The 25,701-nt window shown below is 42.7% G+C and overlaps 1 protein-coding gene across 5 annotated transcripts in view; it reads left to right on the forward strand.

The window, feature by feature from the left end:
- Positions 1 to 1,568: 1,568 nt before the first annotated feature.
- FAM107B (family with sequence similarity 107 member B) overlaps positions 1,569 to 25,701 on the forward strand; it is a 59,083-nt gene continuing 34,950 nt past the window's right edge. Inside the window, exons 1-2 of one of the 5 annotated variants that reach the window (XM_083859170.1) lie at positions 1,569 to 1,676; positions 3,476 to 3,594. Coding sequence is in view for 1 of the 5 variants with exons in the window: in XM_083859168.1 (XP_083715294.1) it covers positions 13,165 to 13,189 (25 nt within the window). In the remaining 4 variants the exon portion in view is untranslated. Of the gene's footprint in view, positions 1,677 to 2,058; positions 2,078 to 3,475; positions 3,595 to 13,096; positions 13,190 to 19,028; positions 19,341 to 25,701 lie in introns of those variants that run through there. The other 4 variants (XM_083859169.1, XM_083859174.1, XM_083859168.1 and 1 more) reach the window with 4 other exon arrangements.

Here is a 25,701-nt window from a genome sequence, read left to right on the forward strand (position 1 = left end):
GGCAGAGGGTTATTTAGGATAAATTCGGTGGAAATAGCTCCATCTGCTGAGCACCCAACACGGTTCCTGCTGGGACCTCTGGGGCTGGGGGTTTTGCAGGGGAAGGCTCTGTCTCCTCAGCCCAAGGGATGCTGAACGCTCAGGTTCTCAAATTCCTGAAGCTTTCTGTAGTATTTTCCGTGGATGGCAGGGACAAGGAACTTTGCAGACCTGAGATGTTCTAGAAACACGTGGTTTTATTACAAAGGTCGTGGGTAAAGCGGGCTCTGCTTCCAGCCACCAGCCTCGGCTAAAGCAAAGCCCTAAAGAGAGAATGGGGAGAGAGAGAGAGATAGAAGAGAGTAGGGGGAAAAAGGGGAGAGGCATGAGCGTAAAGAGAAGAGGGGCAGAACAAGAGAGTAAAGAGAGCGATCACCGAGTTACAATACATTATATCTCTTTTTGTGTTGAATATTCTAATTTACAGTGACCAACCCGTGCAAGATACAAAACCTACAAACTTGGCATGCAGCCAATAAGAACTACTATATTACCATGTCATTTTATATTCTAAACTCTAAAAGACTGCTTTCTTATGTACTTGTTCCCTGATGCCTTAGCAGGGTGGAAAGGCAACATTCTTGAGTCTTTTGTTTTCCTCTCTTTCAACCCATCTTCAGCTAATCACCGTTTTCCTGCCTGCCATGCACACATCTCGAAACTGGCTTTCATTTCTATTTCACTCACAGGTTTTACATCTGCAGTATTTCTTACCATACAATCATATCCATAAGTCCTTCCTGTCCCATCTTTCCCAACATCTTCCATCCCTGAGATGACTCCAGCCGCTGTGCTGTGATTCAAGTCTTCCGTTTTGAACGAACGCAAAATAATCCCAGCAATAAATACACTATAAATAAATCTATTTAATCCCAGCGCGTACCCCAGTGTGTAAACATACATTTCATCCCCAAACGTCTTTGTTTGGGTTCATTCCCAAGTCTGTGCACGCTATGGCGTGTCCCAGACCCTTTCTCATGTCCCCACCGTGTAAATGTTCACTCGGAGATGATTTTGGGTACATTGAACACATGTTGGCCGGGCCGGCCGTGACCTCTTGGCCTCTGACATGGATGGGGACCTTAATTCCTACAGAATGAGAGATGTGAGAACATCCACAGGGCTCCGGGGCTCGGGGAAGGAACCCCTGGGGAAAGTTACAGGCAGGCACAGCTGGGAAATCCTTTTCCAGGGAAGGCGAGGGGCTCCCGCAGGTGAGCGGGCCCAGCTCAGGGCACCCCCAGCCCCGCAGGACTCTGAGAACCACCCGCGGCCGCCCCACACGCGTCGTCCCACCCGGGCCGGGCTGGCTCACAAGACCCAGTTTTCCCCCCCGTTTCCCTGGGGATTTCCCCCCAGCCATCCCCTCGCCACCCCGGATTTTTCCACGCCTGACAACAAAGGAGGCGGCGGGGCGGCCGCGGCGGTGACTCAGCGCCGGGCCCGCCCCCGGCCCGCCCCGCCGCTCCCCTCAGGCGCGGCCGGGCCGGCTCCGCGCGTGTGGCGGGGCCGGGCGGACACTCCGGCGGCACCGGGCGGGAGAGCGGGCAGGCAGCGGCTGCTTCTCTCCTGTCCTTCCTCGGCTCCCCCTGCTCTCGTTCCCCGCGCTGCCGGGCGGGCAGAGCCGCCCCGCCGAGGTAGGTTCAGTGTCGGCTCCGCACACAAAGGCGCTGGCGCGGAGGGACGGGATATCCCAGCCGGGGGGGCTGAGGGACGGCGGGTCCCGGCTGGGGGGGCACCCGCGCTTTCCTTCGTGGAGGGAAACACGGGGAGTTCGTGGTGGCTTTGCATAAATGAAAGGGGGAGCGAGCAGGAGGGTGCCCGGGGCTCCGGGTGCTGCCGGTCCCGCCGCCCCCCGGGGGTGTCCCCGGCTCGCCGGGGCCCTGGAGCCCACAGGGGGTGCTCGGTGTGTCCCTGGGGTGTTCAGTGTGTCCGTGGGGTGTTCGGTGTGTCCCTGGGGTGTCCAGCGTATTCTTGTGGGCAGCTTTGGTCCTTGGGTGACTCTTGCAGCCGTGGGAGCACCCCCATAGTACAGCGGGTACTATGTGTGGGTACAGGCTGGCAGGACCGGGGGAATGGATGGTGGTGGAAGGGAAGAGGAGTTGGAAAAGCAAATAAAAAATTATAGATATTTTATTTCCTCTACGCGGTGCTCTGTAAAATTGAGCATTCAGAGCAGCTGAACTTCTGGTGTGGGCAGTGGATGTCTTTTTTACAGGTCTTTAAAACAAGTAGGAGCTGGGAGCGGGACAAGCCCCGAGGAGCTGCTTCTCCTGTGCTCCCACCGCTCCCACCTGGCTCTGTCAGACTTTCCTCAAGGAGCCCGGGAATTCAAATGTCCGGGTTTTGCTGTGCCTTGGGTTGAAAGGCTGAGAAGCTGGACAGGGAGACTGCACAGAGAAACGCGTTGTGAGGATGCATAAGGGGAAGGGGAGCTCTGTGTGCCTGAACTACTTGTTTGCTTCTTCAGCCATTGGATTTTTTTCATAGCTTAATGAGTTCTGGCATAAATCGATACTGTGCAAATGTGGTGTACGGCCATGGCTGGCATTGGAGCAGAGTCTGGCCCTGTAAGCCCAGGGCATGCTTGTGGTGAGCTCGAGAGAACAGCAGAAACATGTCAACTTGTGGGATTTCGTTGTGAATTCACATGGTCAAACAAAAATGTAACAAAAGGAGGAAAAGATGCTTCTGTGTGAGCATAGTGTGATCGCAGTGTATAGTTTGTGGTGGGAGTATTGTTGAATAACTCTTGGCAGTGGAGCTGCTCGGCGTTGTGGTACATCTGTGTGTGCACTGAGTCCTGCAGCACCACTCAGGACATTCAACTTTCCTTGACTTGGCACAGGAGCGTGGAAGGATGTTGCTGAAAATGAGAATGACTGCTTGGGGATCTGGCAGGCAATTTGGGAGGCATTTAAACTGCCCTTAATTTCCTTGTGATATGAACAGGACAGTGGGAATCTGTTGCTTTATTGATGGATGTCTTCCCATGGACAGACAGTGTGGGCTCTGAATGTGATGGCTGCTTGTTTGGTGTCAGCAATATTTGCTTAGGGACAATCAACAATTGTTTGCTGGGCTTTATTATAAAGGACCAGAAATTCCCCATATCTCCTGAAACAAAGCCTTTTTTGTCTTAATGCAACTGTGGGCCAATTTCATGCTTGGTGTAGCTCCACTGATGATGGTGGAGTTTTGCCAGGGATGATTTTGGCAGGTGAAATGTCACTTCTGTGTCCATAATGCTCAAGAGTAATGCCACTATATTGTCTTCAGCACTTGAGTATTGTTAATTAAAATGGCATGCTGATGCTTCCCAAAAGTTAGAAGTGGGAGAACCATCTCATCAGGTCCTCACGATACTTTTCCTCTTGCTTTCTCCTTTCTGCTTCACTCTCATATCCCTTAACGTATTCTCTTCCTTCTTTTTCAGTCTTAGCGTCTTTCTTCTCTCTTCAAAATTAGGAAGTTTCTCTGAAGTCCAGTTTCACCTCCAAGCATTTAGAGGTTTTTGAGCCTGTGTTGAGCCCTGCAGCACCCCTGCACGACTGGGTAAGTGAGGAGCTGTGTGGCAGCTGCAGTAGGGAGCTCCTTCTCGCACGAGCTCTCCTCCACAATCTGATTTGTGTGGTGGCTCTGGTCGGGGCATTTGCTGAAGTGGCAGATTGTTTGTCAGAGTCACGCAGTGGAACAGCCTGGCTTGAGAGAGAGTGATAGACAGGGCTGGGGGTGGGGGAGTCTCTTGGTTTTCACACATTGCCCATACTCAGGACATTGAGAAACTGGTTTTGAGAATAATCCTTCATGACTTCAGTAAGGACGTGGAAATTACCTAAAAATTGGGGCAGAAAGAGAAATGGAGAAAGAGAGAAGGAAATAATCATGTTTGCTAGCTGTGGGAAGAAGAGTGGAACTGTTTAACCAGGAATTGGCTCTGACAGAACTTTGGCTCTATCAAAGTTTCAAAGAAAATATTTGATTGAATAAAGCCATGTTATCTTTGTACGCGGTTAACAGTATTAAATACATGTGGCCAACTCTTAATCTGCTCTGGGACTGTGGTAGCTGTAAACAGAGCCCAGTTTCAGTGCTCAGCTTCTGCTGAACAGTTTTGTATCTGACATCTCTGTGCTGTACAACTTTGGATCTGTTTGCATCTCATAAGAACACAAAGCAAGAGTGCCTGACACAGCTCAGGGCTGATACTGTTCTGACACAGTATCAAAGAGCAAGATACATGCAAGGTCTCACTGTGGAGGGGAAGAAAATGCTTAATTCTTCTTCAGCTCAGTTATTAGTCTAAAGTTTGTTCTGGTTTGGCCAGACCTGGCGTGTTTTTGACTGTCAGTGGAGCATGGTTTGCAGCACAACAGAATGTTGCAAAGAGCCTGCAGCTCTTCTGTGTTTACTTAAAAGGCATGTAGGTCAGGGTTTTGATGTTTCATTTTGACACAAGACAGTGGAAGGATTCAGATGTGGAAAGAGAATTGTTCACATGCTAACCTGAACATAAAGCTGCAGATTTGATAGGAAAAATGTACTTTTAGGAGAAAGAGAAGTTATGTGTTTAGAACTACATTTATCAGTGATACTTCCACTTCCCATGCCTTGCATGCTCTTGGCAGGCTTATCTCTTTGAATGCTTCATTTGTATTAATCCTTCTAGAACCATTCTGAAGGGGAGTACCATGTGTTCCCATTGTGGGGAAGAGACACCTTTCCTTTGCAGAATGGGGAATAAAAGCACAAGCAAGAAAATGAGTTGTCCATGACCACACAGGAACTGTGTAGTGGTGGAAGAACTTGAGCTTGTGTGTTCTGAGCTGTTGGCTAGTGTTGAAATGAAAATACTGCCCCTGCCAGAAGGAGTGGGAGAAGAGGCACAGCCCAAAAGGCACAGTGTGGAAACTGGTTGGGTTACCTGGCTGTGATGTACTCAGGGGTTGACTGCTCTTCCATCACAGCCATGCTGGTCTTTGTGAAACTGTGGAAAACAGGAGGATTTTGTAGTGGTAAGTACTTAAACAAAGAGACTCAGCATAGACAGGAGAGAAGAGAAAAAAGAAAGGGATGTTTTTCTTCTCCTTTCTATACCTGTCTTCAAATAGTGGGTGCTGTTTTTACAGGTGGGTCTCTGGCTGGGTCTTTGGGGAGGTCCTTCATGTCCCACTGTACAGTTGTGTGTGAGCAGGTGCCAGCAGAAGGGCAGAGGAGACTTTGCAGAGCCAGGTGGGTCATGGCAAGACCAGGACTGCCTTTCTTTGACCCCAGCAGCTGAGTGAGGTGCTTTGAGCGCAGACCCCCTGAGAGACCAGGCTTGTCCTTTTTTTAAAAAAGTGCTTTCTAGAGAGGTGGTTGCTCTTCGTTGTGATACGCACAGGCAGTCACGTAGCTGCTCTTCTCACCTGGTTGGTTTTTTGCTTTGGGTTTTTGGTGTGAAGGGCTGTGGGTGTTGCAATGACAGCAGGGAGTGGCCCGTGGCAGTTCTGTGGCAGAAATCTTATGAGCAGGGAGCACTGGTGAATGCAAGAAAAGGAAGGATGTGGTCTTTTCTTCCCTTTTCTGTGTAACTCGAAGCACTGAAGTTTACCTGCTGCCTCTGTGCTCTATCACTTTAGGAAAACTGAAATAATGCTTTTCCTTGCAGTGCTCTGTTTGGTGCTTGATGGTTATAATTGTGAAGTCAGTCCTGTTTGTAACTTTGATTTCAAAACGACTTTTGTGCTGACAGGCTACTTCTTGTGCTTAGGCCAGTGCTGTAAGTTCTGTGCAATGAAGGGTGAGACTCTTGACAGGTGGGAGAACAGTGTTTCCAAGCTGTGTCTGTAAAATAATAAGTTGCAAAGGTTTTGGAGCATTTGTGGGCAGTGCTGTCTGCTGGTCTGTGTCACATTTTAAAATAACTTTCGAAATCAGTATTTTTTCCACTGGTTTAGCTTGGGTGTGCATCTGAAAGGGCAAGTGTTGTGGTGACTTGGTGCAGTTTGCTTGTAGCATAGGTCTACTCTGCAGTGGAGTTTACTGAGTCTTTAGCAGGTCTTCAGTTTGCTTAGCTGGGACAAGGATCCTAGTTTTGTGATGTCAACAGGGAGCACGAATGCAATAACTTTTGCCTTGTTTAGCTTTATTTATCCTAGAAGCAAAACTCCTGGATTTGCTTACATTTTTGAAATGTCTTTGACAACATGAAGGCAGAAGGTTGCCTTTTGTGCACATACATGCTCGTCATCAAGAAAGAAATACTGCAGTCATTTAGGAACAGTGGGACAAATCCCTTTCATTTAGTTGAGCTCAATTTCTTTATTTTTACATCTGTACTGCAATTTTTGGCAGCATATGTACTTTCAGGATGAACTGTAAAACTTCTGTGCTGTCCTTTAGCAAATCTCAGCCATTTCCATTTACAGCCTCTGTGTGAGCTGCATTGGAGTCCTGTAGAGAGCTTGTGATGACAAAGCATGAAAAATGCTGCTGCTGTGAGGGGTATTTTAATATCCTTCAGAACAATCTTGTTGCTTGTTGTGGTGGGGTGGATCTTGTGTTTTACCTTACTGGGGAATTACCTTTCTTGTGAGCTATAGAGCTGAAACCCAGGGATGCTTCTGAAGGAGAAACTGCCCTCATGTTTGGCTTCATTTGAAGCAGTCACTCATGTATATTTTAGGTAGGAGAAACTCAGTCTTGAAAGTGTTATTCTGTAGGAGGGAACTCACTTTGAGCTTCTTTTCCTTATTTGATTATTCAGAGTTCTCCTGTGCCCCTTGAAAGATGCCCAGTTCTCTGTGCTTGTGCCCACTGGTGCTAATTACCTCACCAGGTCAGCAGTGTCTGCCCTGAAGGGGAGGGAAACTCTGCCCATCAAAGGTATTTCAATAGTCATGGCATTCAGTGGGTTGGCGAGAGGAGGATGATGATGGCAAATAATAGAACAATTCCTTTCATTCCTTGCCTGTGCAGTGAGTGGGCATTTGTCAGACCTCATGTACATGCACAGGCTTTTTCTTGTTCTGGTGCTAATAATAAATAGAGTTCACAGCTCTGGGTAGCCAGGACGATGTGGCCAGAAGTGGGTCAAGACCATTCGTGTGTGCATAACTGCATTGCTAATCTAGGCCAGTGCTGTGCTGGATGCTTCTAAACAAGCTGAAGAGATTTCAGGGAGGCTGGAGTTTGTGCTGTCAGCTGGGTGAAGTGCACCTCTAGCTGACTGAAGCACTTAAGGACAGGGCTCAGAGTGAATGGTTTGGAGTAGCTTTACGTGTTAGAAGGATGTTAGAGGTACAGCTTTACTGTTCAGTACCTCTAAAGAGCAAGGAGTTAAAGTAAACTTCTGCTTCCTGGCAGGATGACTTGCTGAGCAACCCTTCAAACATGTGCACTGCTCTGCTGTTTCACTGAACTATGTCTCTGCTACCTCAGTTTCCTCTGAAGTGTCACTGGGAGCAAAGATGGCTTGTTGAATGTCACATTGTATTGTTGCCATGTCCTTCAGATTTGCTGCAGTGGTTGAGCTCCTTGGTGCTCTTCAAGGCAGAGTGGGTGCCTGGCCTCACCCGGAGATGCAGTTTGGGGCTTGGCTGCTGGTAGAAGAAGAAAGCCAGTTTTTATCTGAAGCCACTGGGATTTGTTGAGTTTATTTTTGGAGAGAATAGGGAGGAGGAGTTTGATGGGTTATGATTTCTTTTATGGTTCTATGCTTACGGGTTTTTTCATCCTAGAGCTTTTTGAGGTTACTTGTCCTTGAAGAAGATCTATGACTTATAAGGCAAGCTGTAATACACTTTTTAATTCTCATAATACCTGACACATCACTGCTGCTCCCTGAAAACAGCCTGTCAGAAATTTATACACAAGTTTGGATGGAAATGGGGGAAAGGATAGGGAAAGAGTCATCATAGTTTTGCTATTTTCATTGTCTGGAAGGTGCTGTTTTGGTATCTAAAAGTAAATGGATCTTTTCTCCCAAGCCTCAAGTACATTTGAGGCCATCCCTGTGTAACATGCAGAAGCAAACAAGTGCTGGGAGTTGTACCCAGGGTGTTGAGAGTGTGGGCAGTGGGCTTTGCCACATGAAGAGGTGACCTTTGGAAGGTGAGCATGGCTTTTCTTGGCACTGTCCCACCATCTCCTGTGTCCTTTGTCACAGTGAGCAGTGCAGTGACACAGTACCTGATCAGAAGTGCTCAGGCACTGGCATGTTTGCTCAGGTCTGGTGTGTTCTGGAAGGGAGCCCTGGCTGTGCAAGGGTTTGTCCTGTGAGTGGTTTGTTACCACAGATGGCAACTGTGGGAACTGGTGACTCTCCAAAGGCAATGTTAGTCTGCCCATTACTCTCTATTTATCTGTTTGTTCTTTCAAGTACAGGAAGGCTGAGCAAGTCATAAACTTATTACGCAAAATATGAGCAAGCATATTCTTCCTTTTTCAGAAAATACTTTGAAAGCAAGCTTTAGAATTCAAGAAAATAAACATCTCTGAAGAACAGAAAGCATTTATTTATCTCTTGGTGTGAATCTAAATCCTATTGAAAAGATTTAAAAAATACATTTTTCTGAAATATAGCAGCTAGAAAGCCAGCCTTGAAGCTTTTCATGAAGACTGGAGTTTGTGAGTGCCTGTGCCTGTCAGTCTTAGGTGGAGGATTTAGTTTAAGAGGTCAAAGCAGTGTTACAGATGCCATTGTATCAAAACTCTCTTTTGGGGAAGCTCCAATCTGAGTTGGGCCTGTCTTGCTTTGTCTGCAGTTAATGACTGATTCATCTGGGCATAAAGAGGGAGAGGTTAGAGACATCACCTGGCTATTTTATATGCTACATCCTTTTCCTAACTGGGCAAAAGTGCTGTACCTTCAAAGTTTCCTCTTAAATAAATTAATGAGTGTGCAATGACTGGTTGGATTTTGGTTTGCTGGTTGGGGTTTTTTTTCAGTATAGTATGTAAGCAAAGTAAAATAAATTTCCTTGCTCGAGGACAAGTTAGCAGATGAATTTAGAAAATAAGTGTGCCAACTATTGTTTTGTTTTCCAGTGGCCTGAGGGTCCTTCCCACTTATCACTGTTGTAAAGAGACAGTCTCTGCCCTGAAGAATTTACAGTTTAAGTAAGGAAGAGTGTATGAGTGGATATTAGAGACACAAAAAAGTGAAGCATGCTGGTGTGAGGGTTGAAGTGGAAAAATCTTTCTTGCAGTGAATACAGCTGCTTTGATGGGGAGAGATTTTTACTTGAACTTCCACTGTAGCATCATGTATCTGTATAAAGCTGTTTCATTGGTCATGATTATTGCACTACAGGAAGAAATTTTAGCAGTGTGAGCTGCCCCAGAGCTGTTCTATATAATTTCCAGCTAGTTAGGGCCTCCTTTTTTTTTTTTTTTTTTTTTTTTTTTTTTTTTTTTTTTTTTTTTTTTTTTTTTTTTTTTCTATAGAAGCACTAAAAAAGCATCTCCTCAACCTTGGTACCTATTTCCAGGTAACTAATAGGATTAACAGATCCAAGACAATGTGTTCCTTTAGCTAAATGTAATCCATTTGCCAGCTTCAGCCAAAATACTGCAGGGAGGAGAAACACTTGTCTATATAGTAAATCTAATTTTCAAAAAAAGCAGGGCTTAATACAAGTTAGACCAGTGCTGTTTTTCCTAGAAAATTTCCAAAACTGTGTCATTTCAATTATGCAATTTTAAACTAAAAGAACTGGGAGCCAGCTCAAAATGCATCAGAAGTCAGTCAGGTCAGTGATACTGGGATACCTTTTTAAGGGAACTGGGAAAAGCACTTCAGGATGGTGAAGTATTTAAGTTCTGGGAGACTTCTTGTATGCTGTGGCAGTGGGCCATATGGATCACTAAGCAGCTAAATTTTCTGTTCAAATTGTAATTCCTGTGGCTGTCTAGTCTCTTCCTAATCCACTGCCACGATTTCCTGTGGATAAGTAGTTCTTCCTTCTCCCAAAGCTGTCCCGGTGTTGCAGGCACGGGATGTCTGCAGGCAGCAGCTGCCAAGGGGAGTCTCTTATTTCTGTGGTGCTGAGGTCGAGGTGGGCTCAGTGTGTGATGTACAACAGCTCTGCCCCAGAAGGGTGCCCAGGTTTATATTGCTGTGCCAATTTAAAGTCTTGATGTCTGGTGTACAAAATTCTTAATTGCTGAAGCATCCTCATGTCAGCTTTCAGTCAAGTTGTTTTCCAAAGCATTTTAGTTTTCATTCCCCACCACACAATTATGAAAGAAAAAGGTGACTGGTTGCTGAGGAACAAGTGATGTTACCTGTTCTACTCTCCTGTGGTTTGTTTGTTTTCTGTATTGATGGAAGGCTTTGTTTTGATGCTTAATTCTTCTGACTGACAGCATCAGTGGCATACTGGGGACTGTGATGTGTAAGGCCTGTTCTGTGCACTGAAAGGCAAGAGTTTAGAATAAGCTTTAAAGTAGAGGAATGTGTCCTTTCAAAGACTTTATTCCTTCCAACCCTGAAATGGAGGTAATGAATCAAATTGGGCAATGGCATGCATTGATAAAGTGGTGCTTTGTTAAATGACTGCTCTAAGGAATCGTTTCAACCCCTTCCTCCTATTTTAGTATTGGATCTTAATCTCTTTATTGCAAGTAACATCAGCACCAGTAGAGTTGAGAATTAAAGTTTGAACCAGTGGTGTTTTTTCCTGTTTTATCTCTAATGGTGGAGAAGCCTCAGCTGATTTCCTGCTCAGGTTTGATGATTCACAAGGCTTGAGGTTCATATTTATTTTATCTCCAGAATGTAATTTGGTTTAGGGTATTCCCCCCCCCCCCCCCCCCCCACACAGGAAGCTGATTAATTGACTGGTAAAACAGGGACAGATGTAGTTAATTTATTTTTCAGTGCAGACATTTTGTGTGTGAGGAAGTTGGGCAAAGATTGGATTCAGAAAGGCCCAGATTACAGACACCAGTCAACAAAACATTGAATATCATGAAAAACTTACTGCTGTAAAAGCAATGACATAAAGAGCTCTTACTCCTCTGTGTATTCCCCCATGAGGAGGAGTTGAAAAAAATTCTGTAGTGTAATATACAGTCACTCAGATTCCTAAGATTAAATGTTTCTGTAATCAATGCATTCTTTCTTTTATTTTTTAAAATTTTTTTAGACTGTCACAGTTAGGATGCCATGAACTCAGCTCAGGGTAACATGGTTTGCAACATGGGAGGCTTTTGAAATGTACTGTAGGAAATGGTCTCCTTGAGGAAGGAAAGAATAGAGAGTTCCACAAGCCATTTAAAAAAATTACAATCATTCCAGTTAATGTGGGTAAACTGGGTAATTTTTGCATAGAATTTTGTAAAGTGATGTATTTGAAAAACTGTGTCAGGGTAAACACATCTTTCCAGTATCTATTTAAAGTACATAAATATTTATTATTGTCCTTCTTTTACAGATTAAGAAACAATGGCTGAATTGACTTGCCTAAAGCTATAACTAATTAATGCAAGGATAGAATGTGAACTTGGGACTTTGAACCAAGAGAAAAACAAACAAGATGAAACACTGTAAATGGAAGCATAATGAAAAGATAATATAAACTTACTCCAATATAGAAATCATCCTTCCATAAATGCCTTTAGGCAAGTAAGCAGCCTAAAAAGCTGCTTCTTACTGAAAACAGAATCTGTTTAGACCAGATCATTTCTTTACTTGCCAATTTTGTGCATCTAGCATTACCCCCAGTAAGCTTGTTGCTTTTGAGAAAATTCCTTAAAACCGGAATTCAAATTAAATTTTCAAATAATTTGAGTTCAAATGAAGAGAACCAGGCAAATTTCCAGTTCATCGTGAAAAGCTGCAGCAAAATCATGCTCGAAATTTCCTTTGCTTATCTCCCAGGTAGATGGTTGGTGTGAGTCAGCCAGAGCACTTGTACTAAATATGGGAATGGAGCTGATTCAGAGACAAGTGATTGGCATCGTTGTATGGGATGTCACCAACTGCAGCTTCAATAAATGTCAGTTTTCCCTCTGTCTTGGTCAGATGTTAATTTTCATTGCAATTTTGACTGAACATAGCAGAATTTTTTTTTTTTTTTTTTTTTTTTTTTTTTTTTTTTTTTTTTTTTTGGCATTTGGTAATTTCCCTGGATCACAAGGGCCACCCATGATTGTTGTTTTTAATGGAAAGAACGGTGGATCTGCAAGGCCAGTTCTTATTTCTCTTAAATTGCATGACCTTGAGGTGGTTACACAGACATGGTCACTGCACCACTCCAGTGTTTCTGCATTTTGGAAGAACAGGGTTGTCCTATAACAGGGTTTGCGATTTCTCTCCTCCTTTTCTGGACATTATTTTGGAAGGAATTTTGGAAAGAATTCGTTGCAGTAGTTTTGGTCAATGCCTTTGTGTCACTGGTAGACATTGAGAGATAGGGATTTTTTAGCAGCATTTCTGTATAACTTTAAGCAATTTCAGACTCTTGTAATGATATTTTTTTTTCTAAACTTGCCAAGTTAAAAGCAGACTGAAGATTTCCTAGTTTTCTGGGCTTTTAAATGTCTTCTGTAGTGCATGTTGTTTGAATTGCGTTCCTTTGCCTGAGCTGCCTTGTTTGTTCTGGTGTTTGTGATTCATTTGAATGTGCACCAGCCAGCACTTGAATAATGGAAAACCTAAAGTAAATAAGTGATAGTGCCTGCTAGAGAATCAAAAGCTTCTACAGTGAGTCGTGGTGCTCTTTAGAACAATTTAAATATCTTTCTGTAAACAAACTGCTGAATGAAGAGTGGTTGAATGGAAGCTGAAAAGCTTGAATCATTCAAGTTTGGGACATTAAAAGTCTAGACTAAATTTAAGTGTAATTACTATGAAGTTCTTAAAAGGGACTAGAGGGCGTTCTGAGAAGGGCTTTCTTTACCTTTGCCTAGGGTTTATAATTGAATCTGGGGTTTGGAGGATGAAACTGGGTTTATTCTCATTGCACCAGTTACAGTTTCCTCCCATATATGGCAATTTTTTAAAGGTTGGGTAGGTTTAGTAGGTTGCGGTTTTTTTCCTTAAAATGAAAGCTGCTTTAGATTTTAGATGCCAATTCTGTAATTAACAACAGGAGGTTTGTAAAATGACTGGAAGGGGTTCTTGAAAGATCCTGAAATATGAATCACGTTCATCGCATTGATGGTACGATAGGAGAGGTATTGTATTTTAAACAAGAATAATTCTGGCTTTTGGGGCTTTTTTCGTTTGTGATGGGGGGTTTTGTTTTGTTTTAGATTGGATTTTTTTGGAGGGGGGATTTTTTTGTTTTGTGGGGTTTTGTGTGTGTGTTTAGTTTTGCTTTTGTTCCTTAAATATGTCCCAGAAACCAGAATTGTCTTACAGGACACCTACTTACACCTACTTTCAGAAAGTATGAGGCAGGTAGGTACATCACAGTTGGTCCTTTCATCATGTTTGATAAATTTTGAAAGAAAATCGGTCACACTGTAAAGAAAGTGAAATAGGAAAAAACTTTTAAAAAAAATAAAAATCTATTTGTACCATATGTATTTCTGCTACATCCCAAAGCTGTACACCTTCTATCTGAGCTGTGTGAGATAAGCCTGTGAGAATTTTTCACACCATCATCACAAACTCGACCTCTTCTGTGTTGCTTAACCATTGTCATACAGTTCACATGTGGTCAGCATGGGGATCCTCCAGTTTTGCTTTCCATAAACCTTGGTATTGGGTTTTTTTGACAATTAATTTCCTGTTATTCAAATTCTTTGTTTGTTTGTTGTTGTTTTTAACATTCTGCCAAAGGCTGTTACTTGCAACTGTTGTCTGGCAGCTTTGGACTGAAGCCTGTCCAGAGCCTGGACTCCTGGCACCTTTCATTGCTCAGCCACAGTTTACTGGTGAAGCCTCCATGGGGAATTTCATGGAGGCTTCAAACCTCTTAAAAATTTGGCTGATACTGGCCAAAGTTCTGGGGCAGGTTTCGTGTGCATGCTTATGTTATCATACAAGAAATCTAAGAAGTTTGTTTAATGTAAATTCTTGACCTGGCTCTGTATTTGCTTCTGGTTTATGGAACAATTTCCCTGAATGTGCTTTTGCAGCTTTGCTTGGTGCCCAGGGAACTCCCTGTGGTGGCTCTGGTTTTGCTAGAGCCATACTGACTTCCTCAGGCTGTGGGCATCAGAATGGCATCCTAGAGTTGTCCTACCTCGTGTGGAAATGCTTTACTTCATGATTGTTACCTCTTCAGAAAGGCTCTTGTGCAGGCAAACCACACCGACTTCCTGCATTAAACTGGCAGTTTGTGGGTAGCGAGTGGGGAACAGTAGATAAGGATTTTGTTCTTGCTGACTTTCTGACCAGTGAACCATGTGAAATTTTGTAAAGCTGGAGGTGGGGAAAAAACCCCAGTGCTTTTCAGTCCCGTTATTTGGTTACAGCTGTAAAGGGTAATGTGCCTTTATCACTTTCCTTCTAGAAGCTTTCTGTAACTGCGTGAGCTATTCCTGCAGTTCAGTGACATGTGCATTACAAAGGCTTGAAAATTGGAATGGATCGGAAACTCCTGTTATTTCAAATTATGTAGTTGTAAACTGGCTGCAGGCCTTTGGGTTGAAAGACTAAGCATTGATTTCTGCATACTGCTGGGTTGTATCACAGAGAGATAAAAGCTGATTTTACGTGAAGTGGAAACTTAGGCATGCCAGTGTGGAAGTCAGTAAGCCCATGGTGAATACACGTTGGCTGCTCACAGATCGTATCATAAAGCAATTTATTTGTATCAGTGGCCTGTCACATCATGTAGGATCAATCTTTGCTTAAATAGAGAATACTTATTAAGGAAAGCTACTGCAGACCTGAGCTTGCATTCTAGCTGTGATATCTCTGTGGGCCAAGAACCACATGTTTTATCTGGTTTTCTTCCCAGTGCACGAACATGCCTGGTGAGTAACACATGAAAACCAAATATAACAAGGGTTGATACATTTGGCCAATTTACAGAGTGTAAGGATCTCATTATTTTTTCCTACTTCCTGCCTTTGTTTTTTTTTTTATTTGAATTGTATCTATCTAATTTCACTTTAGCAGCCTAAGTGAGGTTCTTTCCCATTTTATTTGCAGATTAGTCTTTCTGTGGGTGTGGCTATGATGAATTTGGTTGTTATTTATTTATTTTTGTGGTAGCTTTTTTACTTGGCTCTTGAAGGAAGTGACATAGTTATTTTCTCTTATTTTCTTTGTACATCAAGGAAGGTGAGGGTCACATTCTATAGGGGAGAAAAAATGAAGGATGTCAGAAATGCACTACTTACCACTATCAATAAAACTTTAATTAACTAAATGCTTTATCTGGCTTCTTGCCCATGTAATATATAAAAATCAGACAGATTCTCCTAAGTCATTATTACTGGTTATTAAAAATACTTATGTTTCCATTTACAGTGAAGCCTGAAGAAGAATTGGCTGACAAGTCCCAATATGCAAAGAAAACTTGATTATTCAGGTTATGCATTTCCCTACACTTGCATGGTTGCACTGGTGTGCTGAAGAGCTGCTTTATCAATCCAATCCATATTTAAAATTGCCTTCATATATTCAAAGTATGAGTCCCATAGCAGGACTCCTGTTCACATTCCTGTAAGGTCTGCCCAGGGTTTGTAGCATTACAGAATGGTTTGTGTTGGAAGGGCCTTAAAAGATCATCTCATTGCAAGCCCCTGCCATGGGATACCTCCCACTAGAGCAGGTTTGAGCAGTGCTCCATCCAGTCTGGCCCTGAACACTTCCAGTGTGGGCTGGATTTGCTGCAATATGAGGGATGCTCTCTGCAGAACTGGGAGGGGAGGAGCTCCTGTTGAGCAAAGCCTGTGCCTTGCCTCCTCCTGTACCATTAACACCGGGTTTCTCTTGGTGCAATGTCTTGCTGCAAGTGCTGTTCACCACTCAGGATTTAAACTGTCTGAGCAGGAATTGGGCAGCTGGGCTGCCACTGCAGGTCGTGACTCATTTTGCCACCCCCAGGAGAAATGAACCTCCCTGCTCCAAACTTCTGTGAGGTTTTTAATAACTCCCAACTTTTTCTGCTGGAGACCAGTAACCTCCCTGCTCACCTGTCCAGAAGGGATTGAACAGTTTTGCCTGTGAGTGGATGTCCTTTAGCTGCATTTACAGTCTCACGTGATGAAGAGGAAAACATCTCTGACTGCCTTGCTTTACTTTTTATTCCTGAATCTTCTGGGTTTTGTCTCTAATCTTCAGGCTCAGACAGTAAATGGGGTTTAACTGTGTATGGGTCCTAACACTGAGCTGATTAGGTGCAGATCTGTGGATCAAACATTAGCTGTCAGAGGGGAGTCTTGCTGTGCTGCCCAAGATGAAGTGGTGTCTTGTTAGGTCCCCATCAGACAAACCACATGTCACTGTGTTTTTCCAGGGCCCAGCAGTCCCCTCGTGCCATCCTGTGTGTGCCACAGGAGGGAGAATGCAGGGGCAGCATCCACACCACTGTAAGTGCAGCCCTGGCACCAGGTGGGAGCTGGGACTCCTGTCAGCTGCAGAATTGGTGTCTCTCCCTGGTCACTCTTTTGTGGGTTGGTACTGTGGGATTGTGGGCCCTGTTTGCAAAGGGTCACCTGCATCACCTGCTGCAGGAACTGGTGAGACTCTGCCCAGGTTGCCCTTGTGCAGTGTAGGTGCTGGCAGACAGGAATGAACTCCGGGCAGCATTTCCCACCACTGAAACTCCCCACAACAGGGGAGTTTCTTGATTTCCCATTTCCCATAAATTGCAGATACTGTCAGAGAGTCTCTTGGCTCTTTTCTTGGCAGTGTTGTTGCAAGAAAGCATTTTTAGTAGGTGCTTTTCACCATCAAAATGATTATTCTGCCATGAATCAGAGCTGACTTAAATGCAAGTGAAGGATGACTCCCTAAGCTGGGGTGTCTCTGCCAGACCCCAAAGGCAGTTGAGCTTTCTGCCCATGAGGTGTCCTGATCTGCCTTACATCATCTCTATGTCCCAGAGGGGGTTTGCCACAGCTGATAGCAGCCTGTCCTGACAGCCAAGGGTGAGGGAAAGGAAACACAGTCCTGAAATCCCACTCCCTACAAATGGAGAGCTCCGGTAACCATTATTATCTCTTGAGAGCCAGGACTTCCCAGGGCTGCTCTGTGGGGCACAGGAAAACTCATTGTTTTCTTCCAGCCCATTTTTTTCATTCCTTGGTTCGCCATTCACGTAGATTTCCTTTTAAGTGGTGTTTACATTTGCAGCTTGAAAAATGTGGGAAAGGCTCTGTTGTGGCAAGCTGTAATACAGTGGAAGTTACTATTTCAGAGCTGGCCTTGCATTGCCTCTTGCCCTCTCATCTGTCATCAGCTCCCTCCTGTGTTTTGTGAAGTTTTTCCTTCATTGCTGAGAGTGGCACAGCAAAAAGTGAGCTCACAGAGAGCTCCAATTACTATTGAGCCAGTTCAGGTCTGTTTAATGGAAACCTTCCTTCTCCAAAGCCTTTCACACTCCTTTTACTTGAGTCATAAAACTTCTTCTGTTTGAACTTAGTGAAAACAAACCCCAAACCCTTTTTGTTCTAGTTACAAAACACTTTAATTCCTTTCCCTGGTTTTGTTTCACATTATTTACTGAACTCCTGCTGGAGTAGTGTCTTGGGGTAAAAAGACACTGCTTCTTAGATGAGCAATTTAAATTTTTCATCAAGGGAGATGTATAACCAAACTCTTTGTGAGATGAGTTAGACATCCATTCTACTCCAGCTCCAAGTAGGAAGTGTGGATCATTTCAAAACCCAGGAGAATTCAGACACGATAGGGTAGGTACGTATGCAATAGTACTTCATCAGCTGTGGGCATGAAGAAAATCCTCTGGCTGGTTCTGGCAAACGCTGCCATAAATGTGTGACTTTGGAGGGCAGTGTGTGCATCTGAACTCCTGAGATGAGGGTGAATTTTTGCATGTTATGCTGAGTAGTGGTGTGTGAGCATCAGCCCATATTTACAAAGCGGTGGTACATGTCTTTTCCATTTTAATTTTTTTTTCCTGAGGCAGAGATGTGCCAGGATCTATTGTTGACCTTGTTAAGTAAATTCCATCTCTCCTTTTGTGTTTTAGTTTTGCTTTATGGGTTTCTGTGCTATTGGCTAATCTATTAGTGATGCTTAATTTTAAGGAGATCTGAGTTGCATGGTCAGTCATGTGAAGAAAAAATAAATTGTATTTACTTCTGAGTTTTTTCTCTGAACTTCTTATGTTGCTTTGGTTTTTCTTGAGATGGGTGATACTAAGTTGCTATGGCAGTGTGGACAGCTTTTTAAAATTATCAGTCATCTTGCATTTGTGCAGGAAAACCTTTGCTATCTTCTGCAGTCAGAATTTCAGCAAACTCACTATCAGTACAGAGTCATCTGGGTATGGATTCTCTCCACTTGCTGTGTTTGATTTTCACAAGGATCTGTACATATCTAGAAACATTTAATGAGAACTAGTAAAATATTTTAGCCCTGCAGACTTGCTTCTCTGTAAACATTCAGCCAACATTATTGAGATCAATGGTTTCCTGTGTTTTATTAGCACAGCAGTTTCAGCTGGTCCTGTAATCTCACATTTCTTTTTATAACTATTTTATAAGGAGAAGGACCCAGTTACAGGTTTCTCTGTTGCAGTGCTCTAATGCTTGCTCTCATTGTAACAAATCTGTCTTGGCTGTCCATCTGCTGTGCTTCCCAAGCCTTTGTGTTTTCTCGCTGGCACCTGCATTTGTGCCAAAAGCTCTGCAGTTACTTATGCAGTGTTATCTTTTTGACCATCTTTGTATCCAGATGTGTACACAAAAGTGCACAATGCAATGTTTGCTTGGTATTTTTGAGCCAGCACAGGCTGAGATTACAAGGTGGTTCCACCTCTCTGTGCAGGACTGCCCTAGGCACTGAAACCTCCCCTTCACATCCTGGGGACAGGGCAGGGCTGGTGCAGGGACAGGGAAAAGAGGGTGCAGTGGGAGAGAGGGTGGCAGCTGCTGCAGGGTGGTTAGGACAGCCTGTGCTATCTGATACAGGGAGCCAGGTGGTTTCTGTTGTTGCCAGTAAAGGTGGGGATAAAAGGTGGGCAGGAAAGAGGGGCCATCCTCTACCTGCATCCATTGCCCCAGTGCAGGTAGCTCAGCTGTAGCAAGAAGACTTTAGCTCTTGGGGTCTTGTGCCTCAAATATTTGTTTTCCGCTTCTCCAGACCAGAAAAATACATGTGAGCAGAGCCTGAAGGCTTTCTTCTCAAGACCTAAGGCTGAGGTGACTGATCCTGCTCTGGGTACCTGGTGAGTGGTAAAGCTGGGGCACTGTGGTCTTCTCTGCTCTGCTGCTGCACTGGTGGTGCCAGGAGGTGTATGGGAGCATCCACTATGTTTGTGCTTTAGTCTCCATGCAGAAATCCTGCCATTATTGTGGTGCAGGAGTGAGGGCAGGGGAGGATTCTTTAGATTCTCAGTTGGGGTGATAAGACTTAAATGCTCGTTATGAATTCAGGATTGGCAAAATCCTGTTGTAGGGCAGAATGGCTTGTCTTGTCCATGTTATGATAACTTCCAGGTATTTTGTTGAATGTATAAATGGGGTAGGTCTTTAGGATTCTGCAGGTCAAAACATTAATTTTAACTGGGCCAGAAATACATAAAAGTAATGGTGAAAAATATTATTTGTGAATTAGTTTTAAATAAATGTGTAGTTGAGCCATAGTGAAATAATTCAGTTTAACAGCCTTCCTTACCTGCCCTATTCTAAGCAACTCCAGGCTTCCCCCTTTATTACTTATTGACATTTACTGGTTAAGAGGTCAGAACCAGGGTTTTTTTTAGAAGCAAGCAAAATGTCTCAGTAATCTTTCAGATTCAGAGGTATTTTCTTGATTTTTATTACATTCAATGAATTCTGCAACTAGATATTTTCATTCAATAAAAAGTTATTCCAAAGCTGAGAAAGTGATGAAAAGTCAGGAATGTGATTAAGATAGAAAAAGACAGCTCTAGTAGTTCCGAAATCTGGAATCAGGACCAAAAATAATCAATTTGTGAGCTTGAGATAATAATTACTTTCATAAATTTTATCTATAAACAAGATGTCTGTTCTACTTTGTGCCCAGCCTGCTTCAGGGGGTTTTAGCTAAGTAAATAAAATCAGTTTCGCTTTGATGCTTTTGCAGACCTACTCTGCCTTCACTTACCTCTATTAATGCCACGTTGACAGGAATATCAGTTGAAAGTGTGTTCATTTAGAACATTGGAACTGAGTAATTTTCCATGTGTAATGAAGAATTTGGGTAAGTGTGTGTTATATGTGACTAATTAGTGGTGCAGTTTATCTGCCTCTTCAGCAAACAAAAGGCTCATGTTACAGCAACCCTTCTGCACAGAACAGCAATCAGGATTTCTGCTTAAATTACTTCCAATTTTTAGCATCTGTTCACTTCTAGGAAACAAATCAACACCAGTGCATTCTCCTCTGATATGTCTTGCTTGAATCCTTTTTAGCTGAACAGAAAAATGGAGGCATGGCGTTATTTTGGGCCTGTATGTGCTTTGCTCTTGAAGTAAAACTGAAACTCACAGGCTGCAAGCTTTCGATAGGCAGCCGTTGCCCCTGGCTGTGCAAGAAGATATTTAGATGTGCAGATCATGAAGAAAATTTGTGGTCTTTTAAGGAAAGATTACACTGGGTAAAAATGAGTTTGAAAATTGGAGCTTGCTATGATTTCTTTCTTAAATCTAATAGATGACTGGGTAAAGGGAGTTACTCATAAGAAGGAAGTCATAAAACTGGTTTGAATTAGATTTCAAAGGCGAGGGTTGTGTTGGTCATTTAAAGCCTTGGATTTCTCACCACCACCAGAGTCAATAAATAGCAATCTAACACAAGGTTCTGGCCAAGTATGGTCTGCTATGTAATGGGCCTTTTGCAAGTTAAAACTGAGTGATTTGGGATCATATTTAGCATCTGTGGCTGGTGCTGGAGTAGTCTGTGGGAGGAGATGGCTTGTTCTCACCAGCATGGGATGTTTGGAGATCCTGGTGAAATGGAGCCATTATTTTATTTATGCATGTTTTGACTTGGCCTTCAAGTTGGAGAATGTAGGTCAGCTGCACCACTGTGGCTCTGGGTTCTGAAAGAAGATTGCCAGTCCTGTCCCAGTGCCTCTTTCCAGTACCCTTTGGGCTTCATTAACAGTCTGTTTGCTGGCTCCCCTCGGCCCAGAGACTATTAACCATCTGACACTCCTTTGCCCAGGGGCTGCATGTTTGCTCAGTAATGGAGAAAATGGGTACTGAGTACCTTACATCTTTCCAAAGCTGTTACAATTTCCCTACCACCACCACTATCTTTACTGTTAATTTCAATATTTGATATCAACAAAATCACAGTAGACTAAATAATGTTTTTCAATTCCAATGGGATGTGATTGCTTCCAGGATGCCACCAGGACATTTCCATCTGAATACAAAACCTGACCGATGGGAGAGGGAAGAAGAGGCTGCTAATGAGATTATGAAATAAAATATTGGCAAACAACATTCTCTCTCATGAAGATTAGGGAAGGAGGAGAAAAAATTATGCAAAATAAATAGACTTTTTTTTTTACATATTAATTATGGATTAAAATTTGTAGTTTAAGCAGGGGGATTTAATTTCTTAGCTGAATCAGATTTTATAGTTAAAGTCTGTGGAATAGACTGCATTTGGGATAAATATTCAAAACATAATTATTGCAAGAATTTAAACCAGAAACTGGAAGGGGAAAAGGAATGGGGAGAAGTAGGAAGCAATTCTGTGTAAGGCTCTGAGACTAGGACTTATGTATTCAGTGGAGGGTTTTGCTTTGGTTTTTTCAGTCAATAATACATACCTTCTCTTCTGAGAAGTCAAGGATCTCTGACAGACAACTTAACCAGGGCTACCAAATGAAAAAGTATCTTTAGCCCCCATCTTCTATTAAATTGTTTCAACATCAAAGGGCTTTCACTGAGGATAAGTTTTTTTATGTTTTGCATGGTCCACGGTTCATTTTGGTTCTTGAATTCTTCATAGGACTGTCTGCTGTGAAGCCTTTTATTGCCTTGGTGAAGAGTGGGGGCTTTATGCTTAGAAAACATTTGCATGATGGTGATGCCTATTAAACATAAAATGCTTCTGAGATATCCACTGGAAAGAATATCCATAAATAAAAAATGAACCACTTAAATCTATACTATTACTTTTCATTCTCTGTTTTCTTTATCTTGCCGGTTGCTTTTATTCTCTTTATTAGCTTTTCATGATGGTGAAGTTTTCTTTTCCAAAGAGGCAATGTGTCTCTGTTATTCTCCATTGCTTTGTTTCATCTGCAGCTCACACAGTAATGTGATAGGGGCATTGGGAGTTATAATTTCAGAACTGTTCATGCAGGTAGTTTGTCTTTAAAACATTTTTTTTCCTCCCCCTTGCTACTACTTGGGTTTTTTTGCCATATCGTCTTTTCTATTTTACTGCTTTTTATTATTTCATTTTATGGTATCTTATATAGTCTGTGAACACAAAGTAAATTGATGGCCTTTGAATCAGAGGCTATTACAGCATTTTCCTGATTAGATGAGGTCCTTGCTCTCACTCAGATAAATCTTAAATAATCCAAAGCACTTTAGGTAGAAGTATAGTTTTAATAAAACTACCCTGTGTTAAATTCCTGGAGATTTTTGTCTTTCTAACAGCAGTCCTCATTGGGGTTATTAATGTAGAGTTATTAACTTTCAGGTGTTCAATAAGGCCAAGTTTCATTCACTTCTCTTCAGTTTTCTTTTAATATTTTAATAAAATAGCATCATAAGGTCTTTGTCACATCTGGGCTTGTCTCTTATGTGTGGGGGATAGAGGTGATTTACTGTCTTAATTTCAAAGTCCTTAATGCTGTGCTAAGTAGAGTGGCCAGTGTTCATTGCAGCTGATAGACCTTCCCCAGAGAAGGCAGGTTTGGTAATAACAGAGGAATGAAGATGGTGACAAGAGTCCCTGGGCTGGAGGAATGGGCAGGTGTCAATGCTGGGCAAAGAGCAACAAAGTGAATAGTGGCCACGTAGTGAGAGTGACCCTCCAGCACTGACTTCTGTTCAGACTGATTTTTCTATCCTATTCTTTTTGTGATCACAAAACTTGATTCTGATTTAGTTCTCTTCCCCTTCATTGCTAGCATGGAGGTGGTCACAGCTGGTGATGGCAATGAGCCTATGCACTGTGCAGTCAGGGGAGGCTGCACTTCATTGCTGCTGTGCCCATTTAATAAAGTTTGAGAGCATGCAGCAGCAGTGTGTGCATTTTATGGTGATGACAGAGCCTCTTAGGCTTTTAATGCACTTTATTTCCAGTACCATGACAGGGTTTTCATGCAGCTTGAGGCTGTGTCTAAGGTTTACCTCAGCATTTCCATTGTAAGCCCCTGATTTCCAGGGATGGTGCTGTGCAGCAGCCTGGTTACAGAGGACTTAGTGGGAAAGGATTTCGTCAAGATTAAGGGAAAATTTTCAACCCCTTCTTAAATTGTGTCGATTTCATCAAGATTAAGGGAAGATTTTCAACCCCTTCTTAAATTGTGTTAAGAAAACATATTGAAAGTGAAGAAAGCCTCTGTGTGTGATTAAAATGGTCTTAGATGGAGTTTGAGGTGTTTGGAATATGAGGCATGTCTGTAGTAGAGTGGGAACATGGAGGGGGTTAAAGGTAGAGCAGGACAGCATTTTTCATTAGGTGAGGACTGTGGAGTTGTTGGCACTGACCTGGAGCAGTAAACACAAATGTTAGCAAGGCTCCTGCAGTGAGCAGGGGCTGGAGTGACTGTAAGTGCTGTTCTGCTGGAGTTCACCACCCCCATGTGCCGGGAGCTGTTCCAGCCACAGGATCTGCCTGCAGAGATTTCTCTGCATTGCCATTTCCATTAGACGGGATTGCTGATGACCTCTGGCTCACTTTATTTGGCTTGGTGGTGTCTTCTGTTTGCTGGGAATTGTCTCTTGTTTGGAAGGGGAACTCTTGGATCTCTACTGGTGGCATATTTGTGACTTGTAATAAACTTTTCTGTGACTGTGAACCATGTACTTGACTAAAATGTAAGAGGAAATTAGTGGGACATCTGGCCTTTGCAAGGGTCAGACTTTCATTTTTACTTTCTTGACTAGAGTTTCATGAATTCTAAGTTAATCTGAGTTGAGTGACCTTTTGACTAGGGTGAAGGCCTATCTTGCCTTTCTTTTCCCAGTTTAAAAAGGTTTCACGTCCTGGATCTGTGAAATTGTAATTCTACGTGGTGTGTAAGATGGTCATTCCTTGCTCATACACTCAGATCTAAATGCACAATAGCTGGAGGCAGTTTGTGGTATTAATCAGTGGAAAAGGAAGACTTGAGTTAATCAGCTCTTAGGGAATGAAATCTTAATGATTGTATCACAGACTTCCAGTGCTGGCCTTGTGGACTGTTGTAGGAATTCAGCAGTGTGCAGGAATATTAATTTTCAAAATGAAATTCTATTAAAAAACAAGTACTGTTTTTGCATTGCTTCGAATCTAAATAATCTGTATTAATTTTTAATTTCACATTTTTAATGTAAATTAAACGAATAGTTGATTTAGAACTAATAAAGCAAATGATATGTCAGATTTTTAGAGTGAGAAGGGATTTCTGGCACTAATGCTAAACAGGCTTACGTGTTACTCGGCCTCCAACTTTAATCTGCCAATCAGACTTTGTTTTTCACATATTTTCTTAATAGTTTGCACATTCAGGGAATGTTTTTTTACAAGAAACACTGTAAAAATATCAAATAGAGGTGATTCATCAAGATCTGTTCTGATTATTTACAAAGGCCGTATGTGTGACTATGTATGTGCATTTGTATCTGTGTGTTTATGTGTGTTTTAAACCAGCAGGCCTTACCCACACACAGAATGTAATCACATCGTGGTTTTTTGGCCAGATTTGTGGCCAAAAAAATGGACTGTTTATTCTCCTTTTAAGTCTATTTGTGGACATAAAAGGAAAACAAAGAGATGTAAGCAAGATTGACATTTGGGATTATAAGGAATTCTAATACTCCCTGCCAGAGTTAGGGTCATCTTTTTCCAATGATGTAAAATTCATGAGTCTTGTGTTACAGTTTAAGTAGGCAGGATTTGAAATTACTGCACATCTAGATGTGTAAGAATTGGTTAAATGCAGAAGGGCTTTTTTTACAGGGCTCACTCTACTGAATTCCTCAAGTAAGTTGATTTGTGATTTGGATTTTTAGTTTGTTTTTTTTTTTAATGTTCACCTTCTTACAAAATAAGGAAGCTTGATGTCAGCTCTCCAGAGTGCCATGAAGGTAAATTGGAATGTGTTAGTGGATGAACACCATGTTTCTGCTCCTGCCTTTAGCCCTGGGCTGCCGTGATAACGATTCAGGTGGGGAGAGAAACACTTCCAGAAATTGACACCTTGTGTGTGTATATATATTTCCATACTGCTACCAGCTATAACAAGGAAGTGTTATAAATTCAATTTATAAACCCCTGTTGTGTGTGTGTAGGCTTGCAAGGGGAGCCCTCCTGAGAGCTGACTACCAGTACAGGTGCAGGCTCCTACACACACTTTGCACTCCAGAAAAGCTCTGGAAACTTGAAATA

The sequence above is a fragment of the Zosterops lateralis genome (genome assembly GCF_965231275.1).
Source record: "Zosterops lateralis genome assembly, chromosome: 4".
In the NCBI taxonomy this organism is placed as follows: Eukaryota; Metazoa; Chordata; class Aves; order Passeriformes; family Zosteropidae; genus Zosterops; species Zosterops lateralis.